At 42.3% G+C, this 21340-nt stretch overlaps 1 protein-coding gene across 1 annotated transcript in view; it reads left to right on the forward strand.

Annotated features, from left to right (window-relative positions):
* The window catches only part of FBLN1 (fibulin 1), an 81772-nt gene extending 63415 nt beyond the window's left edge, over positions 1-18357 (forward strand). The window contains exon 17 of the mRNA XM_059816722.1: positions 17147-18357. Coding sequence (XP_059672705.1) covers positions 17147-17286 — 140 coding nt within the window. The 3' untranslated portion in view covers positions 17287-18357. The remainder of the gene's footprint in view (positions 1-17146) is intronic.
* Positions 18358-21340: the final 2983 nt, after the last annotated feature.

Consider the following 21340-nt stretch of genomic DNA (forward strand, 5'->3'; position numbering starts at 1 on the left):
CTTGTACCTATAGAGCTTCTCAGGACTGTTGTGCTGGTGCTTGAATACACTGATATCAATGGTTGCTTATAATTTTACAGATATGTACTACACGTCTCCATTGTTATTTGCAAGGATTTCACTGCTCTGTCCTGACTTCCCAGCTTCTTTTACACATGTGATTGTTACCTTTGAACGATTACAGAAAGTGTCTGAATTACTGATAGCACACTGGATTTATTAGTCTAATTTCTGCTGTGGTATCATGATTGTTTAGTATGTTCCAGAGGCTGGGGAGAGACTTTTAAAAAATTATCAGATGGTAAACAAAAACAGATACCATAAGAAAGTGTGCTTGTGGGATCCCATGTTGGCTGGGGGCAGGAGAAGGAGACTGGAGGTTTATTTGACTTTTTGGGAAACCTGTCCTTAGCATAGGGGTAGTAGTTCTGTATCTCATAGGTAGTTTGGCCATTTCCAGTGTGGCAAAGTCTTTTCACAGTCCGCCACACAAATGTTTGTATGGTCTGACATCAAATTCAGAGTCACTGGATTGCAAAAGATTTCGTTCTGAATTTTGTGCCTGGACCTACTCTGCAGCACTGGGCAAGTACCTTCACATTCCTCTCTGCTTCTCCCTTATCCTCCGTTGCTCTAGACTCTTTATCTTTGGGCCAGAGGCTGGCTGGCTCTTACCATGCATTTGTTACGGTGTTTAGCATAATGAGATCCCTGGACTGATTTGGGCGTCCTGGCACAGCTGTGATGCTGAAAGTAGCAGTTCAATTGCTTTTCTGTGGGGAAATGAAGTCTAGGTGTAGGGAGAGCCAGGGTGTCCAGGAGAGCTCCCAAGTTCACAGAGGCGAGGACGTACATACGTTATCTCCCCTTGTGGATACTCTTACTAGAAAGTAAGGGACAATAGCCCCCTTTTGTCATGACTATAATGTCATTAGCATGAAACCACAATGGTGTCTGGCAATACAAAACCGATGCTGTCCAGTCATTCACAGTGAGCACACAGAGCAGGGACATAATTCAGCAGGTTTTTCGACAGGCTGTTGCAGCCTTACATTAAAAAAGACACAGTCCCTTTCAGTATCTTTGTTCTGGTTTCATCTAGGCTTGCCCCTTTCACAAGAGGAGCCCCTCAGCAAAGAATATTTTGTGAGTTTTTCTCTATGCCAGGTTGCCCTGTCGAAATTAGTAGCTACGCATTTGAGACGAGGGTGCCCAGAAGCCATTTGGTAGACGGGATCTTAGATTTATTGCCTGAACCTGCCCTTTTGGGATGCTGATGACTGCGTTGTTCGGTAGTCAAATCTCTCAACACCCTCCCTCCCCTCCAGAAAAAATGTCAGGCTGGAGAGCTCTTCTGGAGGCAAACAAGCAACTCGAGCAGGAGGTGAATTTTCATTTCGTATCTGAGAAATGCTGAAGGTGCTTTTCTGGTGAGAATGAGTCTCGTGCTCGAGTGGGACAACCTTTCTAATGCCAAATTTCACTCTAGCACATTGCAAGTATCTGGTTAATCAAACACTCCTCCTTGATCAATGTTCGTCTCACCCCTGGGGTAGGAAGGTGTAACGTATTGCAAAAACATCCATACAGACCACCTTTGGTTACAGTTTCCCTACAGCCAGCAGACAAATAAATCACACTGCAACTCTGACGAAGTTTTGTGAACGGTGGCGTGAAGTGTAAAACCTGCCAACTTGGGAAAGAAATGGACTGAGTCAGGGAACAGCTAAGGGGACTGCTGAAGGTGCTTGGTTCAGATTACGTAGCATGCATTTTTTGGTATTAATTTTAAACAGTGGGCTGAGCGGAAAAAAGCCAGATTTGGAACGCAGTACGCTGAGAAACATACTACAGCAAGTCCTCTGAAAGATGTCTGTGTGAATTCAGTCTTCTGAGGTGCTTTGCCCTGGTTTAGAATAGTCAGGGACCTGCTTTTCTGAGGATCTTCAAGTGTGAAATATTTGTGTGAGTCATTCAGCTGCTTCTGCTGCTGCTCCTGAGTTTGTGTGTAGATAGTAGGCTTCTCATTCCTGCCGTAGCGCCTACACACCCTATAAAACTGGAGACAGAAGATAAGAGACTCAAGGCATATCGTAAATCTTTCCCGGTATGATGCACAGATGCATGGCTCACTTAAAAAAAGCCCACCCTAACTTTTATTTTTAAAGGGGTCAAATGTGGTGAAGTGACCCCTTATTTCAGCCTTATTTTGAGAATTTGGTCAGGGATTAACACACATTAAAATTCAGAAAGCTTCCCTCGACAGAAGTTCTGCTAACAATACCAGCAGAGCTGTCGCCTCTAGGTGATGACTGAGCGGCTGTGTAAGGGCTTTCATGTCAAATCCTCAGGATTAGGTACTTTTCTTCCATGGTAAATTGAAATCACAGAGCCATATCGTGCTGTGTGCCATAATGTGGCTCTTTGCCAAGAAATGCTTAGGGTTACAATAATTAATTGCCCAGGTGTCACGGATATGCTACTGTATCAAAGCTTGGCTGAAACTGAATAATGTGGTCGTGGGACAGGTAGGGTAAACTAAGCCGCTCGCACTAAATGGAGAGATTGCATGTATGTGATGGATACTAAACCCACTGTAAATAAGATAGTGGGAATAAAGTATCAGGAAGCTGATATATGTGATTTTGGACATTTTGGACATTCAGCCTTGAAGTTTTTCCACCTGTTTCTGTAATACGTACGATTCTTATACTACATAAAGCATGTCACGTTCTCAAAGGTGGAACAGGAAGGATTAAAAAATATATGGTGGAAACTATTTTTTAATGAGGCTACTTCAAGTACAGTTACTGCATTTTAGGCATGAGTGATTTCGCAGCATTGTCAACATTAAAACCCATTGCGAGGTTTGGCTGGAAGGCAAACCAGAGATCTAAAAGCACTTCACGTTTGCCAAACCAAGATAAGGGCACATCTCTCTGAAGTTATTTGGTATCCTTAATAAAGATCATAGTATTTGTAAACTAGCCAAACCTCAGTAAAATCAAAGGTTGTTTTTAATTCTTTCATAATACCAAGGCTCCATATGATCCAACATGACAGATAATAGCTTTGAAAATATTTACCATTTGTTTCTGGCCAAAAAATGTATTAATACCATGAGGCCTCTTTATTGCCTCTTTATTTGATGCATTTCAGCAATCAAAGCTTTCTAGAGAAGCCCGAATGTTAATGAAATTAAACTTTGTTGAGTGGTTGAAGGGTAGCATTTATAATAAATTGAATCCCAAATTTCTGATCTGTTGAATAAGGCTAATCAGAAAGATCCTTTTTCATGCTGAAATGTAACTCCTGTACTGTAGTTTCTTCTTTTTTTTTTCAGAAGTTAAATAAAAGGCAAAAAGAGAAGCAGATTCAAACAGTTTTAACTAAACTTAAACTAAGACTTGTACCCTACGTGAAAACTTCAAAGGCTATGAGTACCTGGGGAGTTTTAGACACAATTGTTTGGACAGTCTTTTAATGAGAGCTCTTGTCTTTACGTGGTTTATAAATTATTACTGTGGTCAATAAATACTGTGAGCATAGGAGAGATCTCAGCATTAGATGTTGCTTATAGAATGATAGAATAATTTAGATTGGAAAAGACCTTTAAGATCATCGAGTCCAACCGTAAACCTAACACTGCCAATTCTACCACTAAACCTTGTCCCTAAGTGCCACATCTACACGTCTTTTAAATATCTTCAGGGATGGTGACTCAACCACTTCTCCGGGCAGCCTGTTCCAGTGCTTGATAACCCTTTCAGTGAAGAAATTTTTCCTAATGTCCAATCTAAACCTCCCCTGGTCACAGGCCCTCCTTGTTACACTACTCTGTTTTCCTGAGGGGTGTCTCTCCCTACCTGTGATCCTCTTTTACACCTCTCAGAGAAGGATGCGGTGCAGCTCTTAGCTGCACTGTTGGGTAGCGGTTATTGAATTGCTCGGGGGACACAGGCAATTTTTGCCTGTTCCTGAGGTAACATGCCACTGCGGTCAGCACTGCACCAAGTGGCCCAAGTCATTAGGAGTCCTGTTTATGCCACTGGTGCAATACTCACTGTTACAGTACCTAAATCACCGTTGCCGTTCTGTTCCCTAACAGGGAGCACTGGGGTTGTATGAAATATCTGGAGCTTTGTTGGTGGTCGAAAGGGAAATCCCCCTCTCCTGTCTACCTCTGAACAAACACTCCAGCCCTTTCCCTGTTGCCAGCGTTAGTGCTTTTGCTGCAAGCTACATTTTCAGGTTTTTTTCTTTCAGGTGTTAATCCAAGGGAAGGAGTGGAGGATATAGCAGGACTACTATTTTTGATCAGCTTAACCAACAGTGAAATTGCCCTGAGTGTCATGTCGCTTATGAATTTTATGTGTCCAAACTAACTTCTAAAGCATTTTATAAGCACTCGGTCGCTCAACAGTTGAAAATTAGGCCATTTTCTTAGGAATTTGAATAAAGATCTGGGAGGTCCGTGTTTGAAAAGTGTAGGGTTTTGAATATCTTGTCCTCAGATACTTCAGCAAAGATATGTATAGCCAGCCACACTCCTGTGAAGCAGTTCTCCATCAGCGTGGAAACCTTGTTAATACCCAACTCTAACTTGATTCTCCAAATCTATTAATTTGTGAAGTGTTCACCGTCAAACGCAGATGAAGGTCTAATTCACAATTATGAGGGCAATACACTTCAAAGCAAGAGGAAATCTATTTCAGTACTTCTATTTTGATTAATGAGTTTTCTGAATCCTTTAACCATATTTATGTTTGTCAGGTGTGGCAGCTCAAGGATTAATGACATCTTCAGAGCTATTTTTCTGTATATGATTTGATGCCTGCAGTGATGATTACCAAGAAATATTTCATTTTCCAAAGAGCAGCCACTTACTAATAAACCAGATTATATCAGAAACTGTAGAGCACCACATAGCAGGAGCCTACATTGTTATTGTCACAAATAATTGAGAGAAATGTAGATAGCATTCACAAAAAAAAAAAAAAAGAGAGAGAAAATGAAAAGGACTATTTAGCTTTTGAGAGATGGAGGAATCTAAGGTGTACATTAACTTTCTGAAGTCAGCAGACATCTGGTGGTCTGGGAAGTGCCTGCAGTTTGACAGCTAGATTGTGCCTTTAGGCACAGTCATGAACTAGAGAGGACTGGAGGAACATAATGCCTGTGAGACTGCCTATGGAGGCACAGCCCCCTGCTGTGAAGGGCAAAAAGAAGGGCTTCTAGAAGTACATCAACAGCAAAAGGAAGACTAGGAAAAATGTGGACCTGCTTCCAAATGGGGCAGGAGACCTGGTGACAAAAGACATGGAAAAATCTGAAGTATTCAATGTCTTCATTGCCTCATTCTTTACTGATAAGACTGGCCTTCAGGAGTCCCGGGGCTCTCAGAGCAACAGGAAGGTCTGGAGCAAGAAATACTCACCCTCAGAGGAGGAGGATCAGGTTAGGGAACATTTAAACAAACTGGACATACCCAAGTCCATGGGAGCTGATGGGGTGCTCCCACAAGTGCTGAGGGAACTGGCTGATGTCATTGTGAGGCCACTCTCTATTATCTCTGAAAGACTGTGGTGATTGGAAGTTCCCGTGGACTGAAAGAAGGCAAATGTCACTCCAACCTTCAAGAAGGCCAGGAAGGAAGATCTAGGGAACTACAAGCTGGTCAGCCTCACCTCAGTCCCTGGGAAAGTGATGGAGCAAATCCACCTGGAAAACATTTCCAAACATATTAAGGACAAGAAGGTGACTGGGAGTAGTCAGCAAGGATTTATGAAGGGGAAATCATGCCTGACCAACCTGACATCCTTCTACAAAGAGATGACTAGATTAGTGGATGAGAGAAGAAGAGTTGATGTTGCTTATCTTGACTTTAGTAAGGCTTTCAACACCATCTCCCTTAATATCCTCATAGGCAACCTGCAGAAATGTAGACTAGGTAAGTGGACAGGGAGTTGGATTGAAAAACGGCTGAACTGCCAGGCTTGAAGGGTTGTGATCAGCAGCACAACTAGCAGCCAGTCACGAGTGGTGTATCTGAAGGATCAATACTGCGGCCATTTTCTTCCTTAATGACCTGGATGATGGGTCAGAGTGCACCTTAACAGGTTTGACGAGGAAACAAAACCATGATGAGTGGTTGATACACCAGAGGGTTGTGCTACCAATCAGTGGGACCTCGACAGGCTAGAGTAATGAGCTGACAGGAATCTCATGAAGCTACAGAATCACAGAATCACTAAGGTAGGAAAAGACCTGTAAGGTCATCAAGTCCAACCATCAACTAACACCACCATCCCCATTAAACCATGACCCACAATGCCTTGTCCACACATTCCTTGAACACCTGAAGTTCAGCAAAGGGAAATGCAAAGTCCAATAACCCTATGTACCAGTACACACTGGGGACTTACCAGCTGGAAAGCAGCTCTGCAGAGAAAGAACTGGGGGTCCTGGTGGACACCAAGTTGATCATGAGCTAATAACGTGCCCTTGTGCCAAAAGCAGCCAATGGGCTGCATTAGGAAGAGGGTTGCCAGCAGGCTGAAGGAGGTCATCCTTCCCCTCTACTCAGCACTGGTGAGGTCACCGCTGGAGTGCTGTCTCCAGTTCTGGGCTTCCTGGTACAAGAAAGACATAGACATAGTGGAGAGAGTCCAGAAGAGGGTGGTGAAGATGACTAAGGCACTGGAGCATCTGTTATACGAGGAGAGGCAGAGAGGGCTGGGACTGTTCAGCCTGGAGGAGGCCCAGGGACAATCTGATCAATGTAATGGGAGGGAGTAGAGAAGACAGAGGCAGACTCTTCTCAGTGGTGTGGAAAGGACAAGAGTCAGTGGGCACAAATAGAAATACCGGACATTCCATTTAAACGTATGAAGAAACTTCTTTTCTTAACTGTAAAGATGGTGGAACACTGGAACAGGTTGCCTAGAGCTGTGGAGTCTCCATCCTTAGAGATACTCTGTGGTAGGTTGACTCTGGCTGGATGCCAGGTGCCCACCAAGCCGCTCTGTCACTCCCCCTCCTCAGCTGGACAACAGGAGAAAAATACGATGAAAGGCTCGTGGATCGAGATAAGGACAGGGAGAGATCATTCACCATTTACTGTCATGGGCAAAACAGACTCGACTTGGGGAACTTAATTTAATTTATTACCTATAAAATCAGAGCAGGGTAATGAGAAATAAAACCAAATCTTAAAACACCTTCCCCCCACCCCTCCCTTCTTCCCAGGCTCAACTTCACTCCCGATTTTCTCTACCTCCTCCCCCCGAGCAGTGCAGGGGGACGGGGAATAGGGGTTGTGGTCAGTTCATCACGTGTTTCTGCTGCTCCTTCCTCCTGACACTCTTTCCCTGCTCCAGCGTGGGGTCCCTCCCATGGGAGACAGTCGTCCATGAACTTCTCCAATGTGAGTCCTTCCCACGGGCTGCAGTTCTTCACGAACTGCTCTAGCGTGGGTCCCTTCCATGGGGTGCAGTCCTTCAGGAACAGACTGCTCCAGTGTGGGTTCCCCGTGGGGTCACAAGTCCTGCCAGCAAACCTGCTCCAGCGTGGGCTCCTCTCTCCACGGGTCCACAGGTCCTGCCAGGAGCCTGCTCCAGCGCGGGCTTCCCACGGGGTCGCAGTCTCCTTTGGGCATCCAGCTGCTCTGGCGTGGAGTCCTCCAGGGGCTGCAGGTGGATATCTGCTCCAGCAGGGTCCCCATGGGCTGCAGGGGCAGAGCCTGCCTCACCATGGTCTTCATCATGGGCTGCAGGGGAATCTCTACTCCGGCACCTGGAGCACCTTCTGCCCCTCCTTCTTCACTGACCTTGGTGTCTGCAGAGTTGTTCCTCTCACATATTCTCACTCCTCTCTTCCAGCTGCTGTTTGGCAGCAGTTTTTCCCCCCCTTCTTAAATACGTTATCACAGAGGCACTACCACTGTTGCTGATGGGCTCAGCCTTGGCCAGCGCTGGGTCCGTCTTGGAGCCGGCTGGCATTGGCTCTATGGAACATAGGGGAAGCTGCTAGCAGCTTCTCACAGAAGCCACTCCTGTAGCCCCGCCACTACCCAAACCTTGCCATGCAAACCAGACTGAACACAGCCCAGAGCAACATGCTCTAGTGAGCAAGGGGTCATACGATGGTCTTCAGAGGTGCTTTTTGCCTCAACTGTTCTGTGATTCCGATTCTGGATTGCGGCGATGTTGAAAACATGACAGGACTGGACGAGGCACTGTGGGACATGGTTTAGTGGGCATGGTGGTGTTAGCTGATGGTTGGACTTGATGATCTTACAGGTCTTTTCCAACCTTAGTGATTCTGTGAAAAGGAAAAACTTTGCAGCTTTCACTCTACCGAATGCAGTAAGACATTCCCTAATGTGCAATGTTTGAAGCATTATATTTTCAACGGTAGGATACATTAAGCAATTACCCAACAGTTGATTCACTTCCCTTCTCCCCTGGCATAGTATAGGTCAGTAAGTACTCTAGTAACTATGTTGGCAGAGCAATTTAAACACTGAAAATCATTACTTTGGCATAAACTTTCAGAGTAAAGAGCAGCCTTTAGGAAAGGAATTTAATTAAACTTTAACGTATGCAGAGCCCCAAAGCTTTTTACAGAAAAAAAAAAAAAAAAGGATAAAATAGCCTAAAATGTATGTTTTCTGTTTGTGACCAGGATGTGAATTATTTTTTCATCTTATTGATGAACTTTGTATATTTGTAATGAATACTGAATGAGAAATAACTTTTTTCTTACAAATCTTGACATGACTTCTTTGAGTTGAGGTCTACTGAGCCAAAAGACAATTTGGCTATATCGTTTTGGCTTCACACTGTAGGTATGTATTTACATGTTGTAGACTGAGATAGTCTGGTATTCCAGCCTAACCTGCAACTCCTTGTCTATGGTTTGATCCAAGGAAACATTTATTCATGGCTGGATTTTTTTTCTCTGGCTCATTTCTGGAATGATCCTATCAACTTTGACTTTTAAAATAGCCACTGCAACAATCATTTCCCTAGTCCTAAACTTCCTAATTGCCTGAACATCTCTTTTGAAACTAGGACTAGGCTCTTAAGTAACACTGATGCATCTGAGATGTTTACTCTTAATTTTGAAAATCTTGGCCAGCAGTATAAAGCAAGAGGCCTTGAGGAGAAAAGCAAACTTGAAATTATAGTCCAGGATCTTGCATTAACATGAGGAGATCAGTCTTCTTGTATTGCTTAAGGGAAACTCATAAACATGCTTTTCCCCTACAAAAAGTTGTTCACCACACATTATTATCACTAGTGTGCCGGTGTTTTGGGCTGCTTTCCTTTCATAGCCATGCAATGGCTTTAGGTTCCAGGAGGCTGAGATAACCTCTCGGCTTCATTACTGCAAAGTCCATATGGGATTAAACAAGTTTCCTAACATTAGAGGAGAGCCTATGTCCATCCTTTGTACATCATCATACATACCCGTGGCCTGACACGGACTAGCAGACTATTTAAAGGCTATTTTTGTGATTCCCAAAGATCCATTGCTTAAAAAAGGGTAGTTACTGTTGTGTCGTGGCAGCTAGGACTGAGAAGACTCTAAAAAGGAACGGAGTGGTTTTTGTGGGGAAACAGAGATCCAGAAACAGCCAAATGTAGGACTTCAGAACATAGGCTGAGATTATTTGGAAGTTAATATAAAGCCCAATACACTACCTGAGTTTCAGTTGAGTTTAAGCTTCAGCTCCACAGCTCTCACCACATTCTCTGGTGCTTGAATTTTTCTGAATTAATAATTTTGTGTTCCAAGTATCCATTTAAAGCACAATGAAGATAGCTAGAGGAAAAATTACGAGGTATTTTTTGTGTCATTGAAATCTCCCTCTTGTAGGTGTCACTAGCAGCTCATCCCAAAAGTTCTGTCTGAAAACAGCACAAACTCTCACCGTGTAATAGCACGTTCTCTTGACAAGCCTTCTTGGGGTTTTTTTCAAAGGGGGCACATTTTGTGATGGACTTAAGCTTTCGCTTACAAGCAGACCTGTAGACTTATAGCCCCAGGATTAGGAAATTTAGGGGAAAAACTGATTTGCTGGGGCTGTTATGCATCTCACATGGGATTTCATTTATCTCATGAGGAATAGAAATGTGTATTGCTACCAAAATGTCATACACTCTGCATGAACAAGCTACGCATTTTTCAGCCCTGACATGTATTCCTGCTTCTCGCCTGTTAAGCCTCATACCCTGCTCAGCTTTTCGACCCTGCTCTCCTGCCTGCCTTGCTGGCGTGTGCTTGATCAGAAATTGCCCCAGAGCTAGGCAGCCCGTGAAACAGGCGGTGTATCAAGGGCAAAGAAACATCATCACTCATAAGAATTACCAAGAAGATCCTAGGAGATTCTTTAGCTTTCCTCAGCCCTTAGACCCTTTGCTGTCTATGACTGTATTTTACAGTGGAGCTGATACTAACATTCTTATGGAGCCGTATTCCACACAATAATTCATATAATACTTCATATACCAAGTTGCTGTTAATTCTAACTAATGCAGAATATTCTCTTTTTTGTATGTGGTCAGTAGTTCTGCTTGCAGTAGAGTGAATGAAGACTAATTCTTAGTTGTCCTATTAGTTTCCTATTTGTGAAAGTTAATTTTAATAATGCATGGCCAGGATGCAACCAGGAAAAAAAAAAAATCAATAGCAGTTTGTGCTTATTTTGAAGGAAAAGCGAACAATGAACTATGCTCAGACTTGTTTGCGTGCCTTTGGTATTTCAAATATATATCCCATTCTTATTATTTTAGATACCTTTTACAGAGTGTTTAAAATAGATCTCAGAATGAATAAAAAGATGTGTCTTGTTCTATTTAGGACTGGAATAATACGTTAACTACAGATTAATGATTCAGAAAAGTGGATTGTTCTTTTCACCACTTCATGCTCTCTCAGTAACTCTTCACCATCCATCCCAAGATTAGTCAGTCTGTGGTCAGTTTTTAGCTGACCACAGATCATACAATTAAACAATGGGAAAAAAAAATTGCAAATTTTCCTAAATAAATTGTTTGTTCCCAGAAAAACTGGTTTATTTAGTACCTGCCTATAATGTCAAGTGTGAAGTCTTGCACTAATGAAAAAGGGGAATACTGTTGGATTCAACTGATAGTAAAAAGCCACGTGTCTCTCTGTTAACTTGTCACCTGTGCTGTGAGCACAAAGGGACAAAAAAAAGGTAGTTTTGTTGCTATCCTTTGGCATGTGATGACTGGAACAAAACAATACAGCTGTAACCCCATGTATGGGGGAAGAGATGGGAAGGTGGTAAGAGGAAAAGAGTTCTTGTGCTTCTTACTTAACACAGAGCTTGAAATGTGGTTGAGGGGATTGATCACATTTTGATAACTGTGTTTATTGTATTTTCCTGAACATAGCCCACAGGTTATTTGGAAGAACAATTTTTGATTTGGCAGTAGTTTGTATTGTTTATATATACACAAATACATATGCCTGCATACGCATATGTAGGTAAGGCAAGAGGAGGTTTACTTCAGCACATCCCCTCTTCTTCCAGCAGTCGAGATACAGCTCCCCAGTAATCAGCAGTCCCTGTTGCCTCTCCCTTCAGCCTCTGATCCCTTGCCCACTCCGCTAACACTTCTCAGCTTGATTTTGTGGGGGTCCTTAAAAGTTTAGGTTATCTGAGGCTCTCCTTTTGAGGAATGGATGCAACTTATGTCTGTGCTGTGTTCTTATGATGATACAGATTTAAATATTTGACTAGACTCAAGAATCAATCCTTGTGGAAAATCTTGCGACCTTCACCTCTGCAACAGAAAACATAACATAGTGCATCCTCTCTACCAACCCAAACCAGCCTTTTCTAGTGGCAGTGTGAAAATAAGCTGCTTTGGTTCTGCTTCGCTTTCCGGCAAACTGTGGAGATCCCTGTTAGAGGAACTTTCTCTAGAGAAAATGCAAGTATAAGGAACACAGTGACCCAGATTCATTGCAAGTGTAATTGCTGCAGATTTTGTGGTTAGCAGTGGAAAAAAAAGAAGAAAAGATTTTTTAAAAAAAGTATTTTAAAGAGTTTTGCAAGTGCTCCTTTGGCATACCGGGCAGTGAGCTTAGCACAGAAGTCAGACTCAGGAGTCTGGATTTCTGGAGACAAAATGTTAATGCATACTAATGTGGGGACTTGTCATACAGAACGGGTTAATGTGGTAACAAAACGGCAGTGTTCCTCCCAAGTTCAAAATGGACCTTCTTAGCAAATCAGCTGCATAGTGCAAAAATACAAGCAGAAACCAGACACAGAGGTGAATTGCCTGAGGGTCTCACATATTTCAAAGCAGAGAAATGTAATGATATCTTAAAGAGGTATAGACAAGCCAAGGAATACCTGTGGCATCTGATTACTATAATAGAAATTCTGCTGAAAGGCTTAGGAAGATTAACAATATTAACCTTGCTGTCTTAGTTATCCCATCTTCTTTGATAAGCAAAGCCTCAGTAATCCAATGACAGTGGCTCTAAGATCGTTGGTTGTTGTCATTATTCTCACTTGAAAATAAGTATTATATATTATTTAGGTGAATGTCTTCACTACACATGGTGACATACTTTTACCTTAGACAAAATCGAAACATGAAACATGAAAGAAGAAGAAACAGGGCAAGAAGGCAGCTCAGTGTATTAATTACAGAGCTTTAAAAGTTCTGGGCCATGGTCAGACTATCACTGCAGAAATAACTGTGACATCCAAAAACTTACTGCCTCTCAAGCCAAGGCTGTTTGCTTACACAGATTAGCAGATGGAAAGGATTGGCGTAGATCCTGTTTACAATAAGGGCAAAGTGTGCAAGAAAAAGAAGTCTTATCATTGTTTTCTAAAAGGAGGTCAGCAAACCATGAAGATACCCAAGCCGATTTGGGACGTGTAATAACATCTCTGCTCAGTTAACAAAACAGCAAAACCAAACAAAGGTGAGCTGATGGAAAGTAGTCTGCCTGGCCTGTGACACGTAGCGTTTTCTGTAGGTTGAGTCTGTGTTTGGGTCACAGATTATGAACCGAAAAGGATAAACAGCAACAGCAGCGCATCAGACTGGAGGGTACCAGCGCTTGCGTGCAGAGATGTGCCTGTAGGCAAGACAACACAGATGCTGGAGATTGCCTGGCACATGGGATTCAGCAGCACTGCGAATCTCCTTGTTCATTTCTTATCAGTGATTCACCCTGTTTTAATATAGACAAATACTCTCCTGGCTTTTTTTTGTGCAAAGTGCTAACCTAGCTGAAATCGAATTTTGTTGGAAAAGGATTTGGGTGAACTTGCTTAAATAAACTCACCCCATTTACCAACTGTAGAGCCTGCAGCTTTGGTCCCAGAGAGGACCAGCTGATGGTGGGATTTGAGAGTGCTCTGTTTTCAGGTCATGTAATGAGCAACACCATTGTTTTCCTGGCACCCTATAGAGAGTGACTCACAGGACACTGTGTACTGCTACAGTGAACCAGGACAAAGTCCCAATCTGCAGTTATCCCCATGTCAAATCTGAGTGGCTCCATCCAGCTACTTTGGGTTTAGACTGGTAGAAAAAGAGATCAAAAAGCAGCTGCTTAATTTCTACATTTCCTGACTTTTCAGTACATTTCAAAACTGTAACCTTCCTATTACTGTAAAGTATGTTTTTATACTTAATATTCAGCTATAAATGCTGAAGGATGCCAGACCACAAATCTGGACCCAGCAGTAGTCTGCCAAAAGGCATAGTGGAACAACATGTTTATGCAAATGTTGCAGTAACTGATAAATCCACGTTGCTTACAAACATCCAGAATTATTACACATGGCATCTTCAAATGTGTCCTGTGCTAAATGCTCTCGAGATACTGATCGATTCATTGAGCCATGTATGTGAATGACATGTACCAGGCCCGAGTCTTAAGCTTTTTCTTTAGACATGTTTATGAGAGTAGGCACAAGGCACTGCTGGCCTTGTTTGGGTCTAGAATAGCTGCACCTCCCTCGAACCCGACGTGAAAGGCACAAGACTTTAGAGAATCAGACACAGGTAGCGTCAAAAGACACATTAGAGCAGATAGCCTTTAACAGCATTTCTGGGACAAGTCCTAGGACCACTGCGACAGGATCACTGGGAATTGGATAAATGTGGGGCCAGGTTTCAGGCTCTGAGCAACTTTGCTATTGCATGGTTTCCACACACATTTGTCCTTGAGTTTGGTGGAGAAAAATGCTCAGGTTTCCCATTTTAGCACTTCCCACCAAAAAAATGGAAAGCTCTCGATGAGTAAATCTGCCAAGAGCTGAAAAGCTGTCATATGCTTTTGTCCAGTAGAACATTTCAAGGATTTTTTCTAATTTTTTTTTTTTCTTCTGCCCATTTAGAATGACTGCATCCTTCTACACGTGCTGTAGTGCAAACCCGTCTGACCGCATCATTCTATTTGTTTAATAGGAGAGAAAGGAAAATAGTTCTTTTGCACTGGTGGTCATTTCAGCACCATCTAGGATGTTGGCACAACAAACTGGATAAATAACTATTGTGAGGGTATTGTGTTTCTTTGTACATTCCTTCAATTTCTTGCTTCAATATAGCTGTCTTAACATGTGCAGCATTCATTTCTCAGACTATTATTAAGCTTGATTTTAAAACTGCAGCAAGAGAACTGTGTGGAAAGGTACTGCCACACGGATCACACAGTGTGTTTGCCTGTTCCACCTTGAAAATAAATGTTCCATTTTTTCTGCTTATTAGCAGAATGCATCCAAAGAAGAATGAGAAAGTTACTAACAGCTTTGAATGCTACAGCAATAATGTACAGATAGATGCCATACTTCGGCATAAACCATCCCGAGTGGAATTGCATCAGGTCAGAAAAAACCACAATTTGCAGTCCCACTTCTAGACTAGAGCAGACTCTACTAGAGCAGAGTAAGAAAGTGTAGAACACTATAAAAATCTTGCTAAATGGAAACAGCAACCTTTGCCATCTGAGGCTTGGTGATCACTGCATGAGCCGCTAACAGGCTGGGTTGAACAGCTTGCCAGTACTGAGTGATACCAATGCTGCATATTTCCGTGGTTGTCAGTTAAAGCACTGCCTGCAATAATGTGATGTGTTGTTAGCAAAATGCTTTAAATGCTACCCTAAAGGGAGGGCGTTTTTAGCAAGGCTTTTCTTTTTCAATATTCATCTGCCAAGCCCAGTCATTTTTATAAGATGCAGGAGAGTAGCCAAGAAAACGAAAAAAAAATTATATATATATGTATGTACGTATGTATAAATTGTAGGGGGAAGGATGCTTAAAAAGCGTATTCATCAAATATGGCAAGCAAAGTGAGTGTGGTGAAAAGTTTGCAATTTTACTGCATGCTGAAGATATTATTTGGTATTTAAACAGGACAAAATGGTAATGTCATCACTGCCTTAGAAAAAGGTGCTGACAGGCTGCATAAGCAAACGTTTATCTCTCCCATCAGATCTCAAGCCAGCATGTTCATAGGGGTCTGCTGTAGGGGTTCAGCTGGGACTCTGGGAAGGTGCTGGTGCTGCCTGCTTGTGAAACATAACCCCCAGCACGCAGAAGGAATACATCTTAAATAATCCTTTCTTGAACGGTGTATTTCCTTCTGATTCAAACGCCCTGTCGGAGAAGTCAGTTGTCAGAAGGAGGGGTCTGAGTGGGGGTCTCTGCCAGACTCCCTGTGCCCGCTGGCTGACCTTGGGTTTATGTGATTTTGACCTTTTGGATACATCCTTTCAGATGTGAGCCGTTTGGTATCTCTACTCTAATAACGCCGGACCTAGAAACTAACTGTGAGGTGAGAACGTGTTTATGGGCTGCTCCTGAGCCTTTGGAGTCAACAGCAAAGCTCCCGTTGACTTTCTTTTGTGTAGGTCTAAGCTGTAACGCTGTTCTCTTTAGCCACATCGTGTCAAGGCACTGGTAAGACCTTAGGGCCAAGGTGAGCCTCCCTGGGGTCCTCCCCCACACGCTGCCTGGAGGTCAGGAGCCCCATTTCAGCTTCAGTCCCTGCCTGAGCCGTGCTGCATGAGAGAGCTGGTGTCCAGCTCCGTCACAGCTGTAGGTCCTCTTGTTCTGGACCTGACCCGTACGTTGCCTTCCTGGTTTGACGTTGGCCCTGCATCATCACCGTGAACTCGCCCAGTGATCTGGGCCCGTGGTTGAACCCGGCTGCCCCCTGGCCTGCCCCACTGCCGGGCTGGGAGGGTGGGACAAGCCCTGGCTGGAGAAGCGCTGCCCTGCCACCCCCCCGAGGACCTCACCACTCAGCCCCCAGCAGTCCCCGTCCTGCTGCGCCCCGACACTGGGGCCCCTCTTCATAAAACAAACTGAAAACTAGAGCCCTGAAAGACACAGCTCACTCCGCCTTTACCGCTTCCTTCCGCGTTATCAGCCCCTGGTGTTGGCGAGGGAACGGCCACCATCCATGCGAGGAATGACAGAGGGACAGACGCTGTGGTAGTCCCCCTTTCCTCATTAAACTTGCCTGCTTCTATTCCGATTGCTTCCAGTGGGATTACCCATCCACGATGCAACACACTGTCAATTTACAAATGAGTGTTATCAGATAGTTACAGGAAAAGTGTTGATTTTATTGCTGCATCGTAATTGCCATTACAAATAATTTCTACTGTTCCAAATGAAATGTGGTTTTCAACACGGTACCAGAAACTGCGTGGCATTCCCAGGTGCGCTTACGCACTCCGCAGGGCAATGTGTGTGCTGGCTTACCTAGGGAAAGTCTCCTTATATCCTACTTAAAAAGCAGTGTTGCCAACTTCTTAAAGAGTTTATCGCTCTCAATAAAAGGTAAAAAAAATCCCTCATTTCAGAAGATATAGTTTTTCTGTCATTAGCAACATTTTAGTGCTCTTTCTAGATCTTCTGCAAGATATTTTGATTAAAAAGTTACATTTTATTCTTATTTTGCAAACTTTCTTGCAAGCCATTTATGGGTCCAATATGTAAAATAACTTTCCATCAGCAATACTGAAAATGAAGGGCAGTTTTTCTGTCGCTGGAATGGAGCAGGGTGTAGCTCATCCAAAGTCTTCTGATCCCCCTATTAATCTCAGCAATCTATTTCTATCCCAACAGGTGTAGTTCGCCAGGTGAGGCCCATTGTTGGACCTTTCCATGCCGTCCTGAAACTGGAGATGAACTACGTCATGGGTGGAGTGGTATCTCACCGTAACATTGTCAATGTTCACATCTTTGTCTCCGAGTACTGGTTCTGAGAGAGCGTTTAAAATCCCAGACAAGCAAGCCGCTCCAACCTGAATCATTAGCACAAAACTATTATGTCATATACTTGTTTGTAAAACCCAATAGTGTTTTTTTTGTTTTATTTTTAAATATTTGGTTTATAGTGTAAGACAAATAACAAGCTATTATGTTGATTAGACATAGGGTGGAGCAAGTTAAGTGAGCCTGATGTAGTAGTTGTCTGTATAAATAAGTAGTGTGTAAAAGTGCTCAGCTGCCTAGTGAAATTTAAAACTTTTCTAAATGTTGAGGCAGATCGTAACTATTGCTCCTTGGCCGGATAACCAGAGTGACTGAGGATGTGGAACAAAATAGATGTCAGAGTTCATTGGGATGAATATATGGTATCTTTGGATGGAAGAAGTTTGGTAAGGATTAGTAATTTCACCTCAATATTAACTACCTTGGAGGAGTCAGATTGTCAGAAAGTGCCAAATATTCACTTTTGGGCCCCAGTAGGATAACTCTGAATAGGTACCCAGAATTGCTAATCATTTCTGAAAAGTTTAGCCTGGGTACTTAAAAAGCGCCATTCAGCTACGGCTACAAGAGGAAGTGCAAAAGGAATTAGAGATAGTAAAAGACTAACAAGCTATTGCACATATTAAAAAAATACTCCTTTTTTGTACTTATTATTTGATTGTAAGATTATATTTGATTCTAATTAAACAAATACCTCTCATTGAAATTAACCTCTTACAAGGATAAGGCACATTGCTTAAATTCCAATCTCATCTGTACTTGGCAATACATGGGAAACTCGGACCTATATCTCCTGTCTATTATAGAGTAAAGCGCCGTACCTTTTTAAAATTGGTAATAAAATCAGCATGTTAAACTGTACACCTCCTATGCACCAAACCAAGGCATATGTAATAATATAATGAAACTCTCACAAATAAATGAATGTTTAATGTATTTTCCGGGCATCAAAGTAACGTATCTTTTTCATTACACAACAGAAAATGAATAGTTCCATGTTTCAGTTTGTTGTGTTTGTTAAGGTATGAGGAAATAAAGAAAGTCAGATGGGAAATACTGAAATCTATGCTATGGTTTCTGCTTACCAGAAAAATTGTATAATGTACAAAAATATATCTCCTGTAAGCAAATGAATTATATGTATATATTACACATTCTCCACTCGAAACAATCCGCTATTTCATCAGTCATTCTTGGCCCTAGGCATTTGTCTCTTCCTTCTATACAAAAGCCCCTGAAGCTTAAGGGAATCTTTCCGTTGACCTGAATGATCTTTGAATAAGACTAATAAAGACCCTCCTCTCTGATCCATTGCAAATAGAAGACCATAACAACTTTACTGTGTACATACAGAAGTCTTCATTACATTCTCTGTGGCAGGGAAGCTTCTCTGCCTGCAGCATTCTCACTCCTTAAATGAAGATGTTATGATAACATATAAATAGAATTTGACTAAAGGATACCCTCTTGACGGTATTTGTTCCCCCCACGCTTAGAGGGCATCCCAACCCCATACATAGCCTGGTTTTCAGGATGCCATCAGCTTAGAACATTTTCAGTGCTGTTAGTGGCCACCTCTGCAGTCTTTATGATTTCAGTAAATAGTTACATATTTGCACAGAAAACTGCTATGAAGCAGGTGACCTTCATCATTCAACTAACCAATGGAGATTTTGGAAAACTCCGAAGTAGAAGAGATATTGTTGACTTCAGGGATTACTAGCCTATGTAATTCCGATTTAGATTGGACAGTAAAACGTTTTATTACGCTAACAGAGTCCAAGAAAAGGAGGATGGAAGACTCTCCTTAAATCATCAAGTTCTTTTTCTTGCTAGTGTAGGAAAAGTAAGTAGCCTTAGTACCAAAAATACAAAACCTGTTTCCATCTGATTTTCTAGACTGCAATTTTTGATCCTTTATTTCCTCTGTAAGTGGTATTTAGGTGCAGTGGAAAGAACTTCAGGACAGCAGAAATCTAATTTTAGGGTCAAACTGATGAACAAACTAATTTACAAACTTCTTTCTGTAAAGGAGAAACCACACACCACCACACACATACACACCTCTCCCCTTCTTCTGTCTGCATTTTTGAGTAAAAATAGGATAGAAAAAGGATTACCACTACTTCCTGGAAAACTGTTTTCCTACATTGTCCCAAATAATCTTCGAAAATTGCAAGCAGCTTTATAAATAGTCCTGATGTCATATGAGAATGTTGATCCAGTAGATGATTTTATGTTTTGTGTATAATAAAATTAAAGAGTGCTTAGTGCCATGGTCACCGTGACGTGTCTTAACTTTTAATAGATCAGCATAGAAAAACTAGATAATTCAGTAATGATAGGAAAGATTAAGTATTTCTCTCATCCAAACCTGTGACAATAAAGTTTCATTTGTTGCAAATGGGACAAAGTAAAACTATTTGTAATTTTTATTGGCAAATCATTAAAGCTGTTGAAGTGGGAGAATGTGCTTGCAAAATCGTCACTGAGATCCACTCACTTTGAGGGCTTTTCTTTTGCTGTGCTCTCTTTGGATTGATTAGATCTAAGTTCAAATCATTCTAATTGTGGGGAAAGAGAATCACAAGTAATTGAGCATTTAGAAGAAAACAAGTATGGACAGCTGAGTGTTCATTAGCCTGCTTTTTAAGAGTCATCTGCTCAGTCACACACAGAATGATACCATGTGCCTTGGAAAAACAATCACACACCGTTAAAAGAATGAGTAATAATAACACAATTACAGACACTACATGGGATCAAATTACCTGATAAACTTCCGTATCTGACACTAGATGAGTATGGAGAGACAAAAATCACTCGAATGAGCAAAGGCTCAGAGGTGCTAGCCAGATTCCCGACGGGAGGAGCAGCAGGGCTCAGGTGGTTCTGCCAGGAGTCAGGCATCCTGCATAGATGGGAAGACTTCTTGTGTGCTACGGGGACTGCTTCTAAGACAAGCCTTATGGCAGGAAAAATTGTCTCAGAGTTATTTCTAGTGGGATTAGGACAGTTTGCCTGAGTAAGCATTCGGTGTACGTAGACAGTTCTGAGTAGTCGGGGCCATAGCCTTAGTCAAATAAAATAATAACAAACCAGGAATATTTCAGATCAATTTGCTGATAGACTGATCTACTTTCTACTCCTTCAGTTTAAAAATCACTTCTTGATGGATCTGTAATTTATTAGCAGATAGAGAAGGCAAAATAGCATAGCGTATGTCATCCTAGCATAGTTACTCCCTTTACAGAGGGAGAGCACGACAGCCAAGGACGACAGCAATGAAGAACAAACAAGTTTCGTAACAGTGTTCAAATCAGTACATTCCACGTGTGATAGCTGGATAAGCTTGTGCAGTGATGACAAAAGTTATTTCATGATTTGGAGAGAAATACTGCGTCCTGACGACGGCGTACGGTAACTCTTGGAAGCTGCTGGTGACTGACTACCACTCCAACATGGCAAATATTGCTTGTCAGCACTGTGAATATATCCATTATTTGGAGCTCATGCAGCATTAACGTGTTCCTGTCTCAACAACAAAATCACACTACGCCTGAGTTTGGCCCATGAAAAATACTATAGCATCACTTCGCCCATCCAGTTCGTGACTGCTTCTGTGCCTGAACACATGCAATCCATCTGTGCTGCGAATGCAGCCCTGGTGAAATCTCCTGCCTCGTGCCACGTGGGGTGGAGTGAAAAGCATGGCCCAGGCTGTCTTCTGGAGCAGAGTGAGTTACACCAGTGTCACCAACACATGACAGACTGCACTTTTTACAGAGGTGGGTTCAATGCAGTTGTGTTCGCACATCCATGCCAGTACAAAAGAACTGAAATGGAGACCATTTCCAGATTAAATACAGTAACTGTTTATAATGATCTGTAGTTCAATTAGCAAGTATACATGGATGACAGCCCGTATTTCACGCCAGTTAAAAACGTGCTTGCTGGTAACTGCAGTGAATGCAATTATTATCTAATATCTCATTCTGAAGCGTGGCACAAAGCCACCAATTCAACACCGGCTGCCTGGTATCA

Source organism: Gavia stellata, chromosome 4, assembly GCF_030936135.1.
Source record: "Gavia stellata isolate bGavSte3 chromosome 4, bGavSte3.hap2, whole genome shotgun sequence".
NCBI classification, from domain to species: Eukaryota; Metazoa; Chordata; class Aves; order Gaviiformes; family Gaviidae; genus Gavia; species Gavia stellata.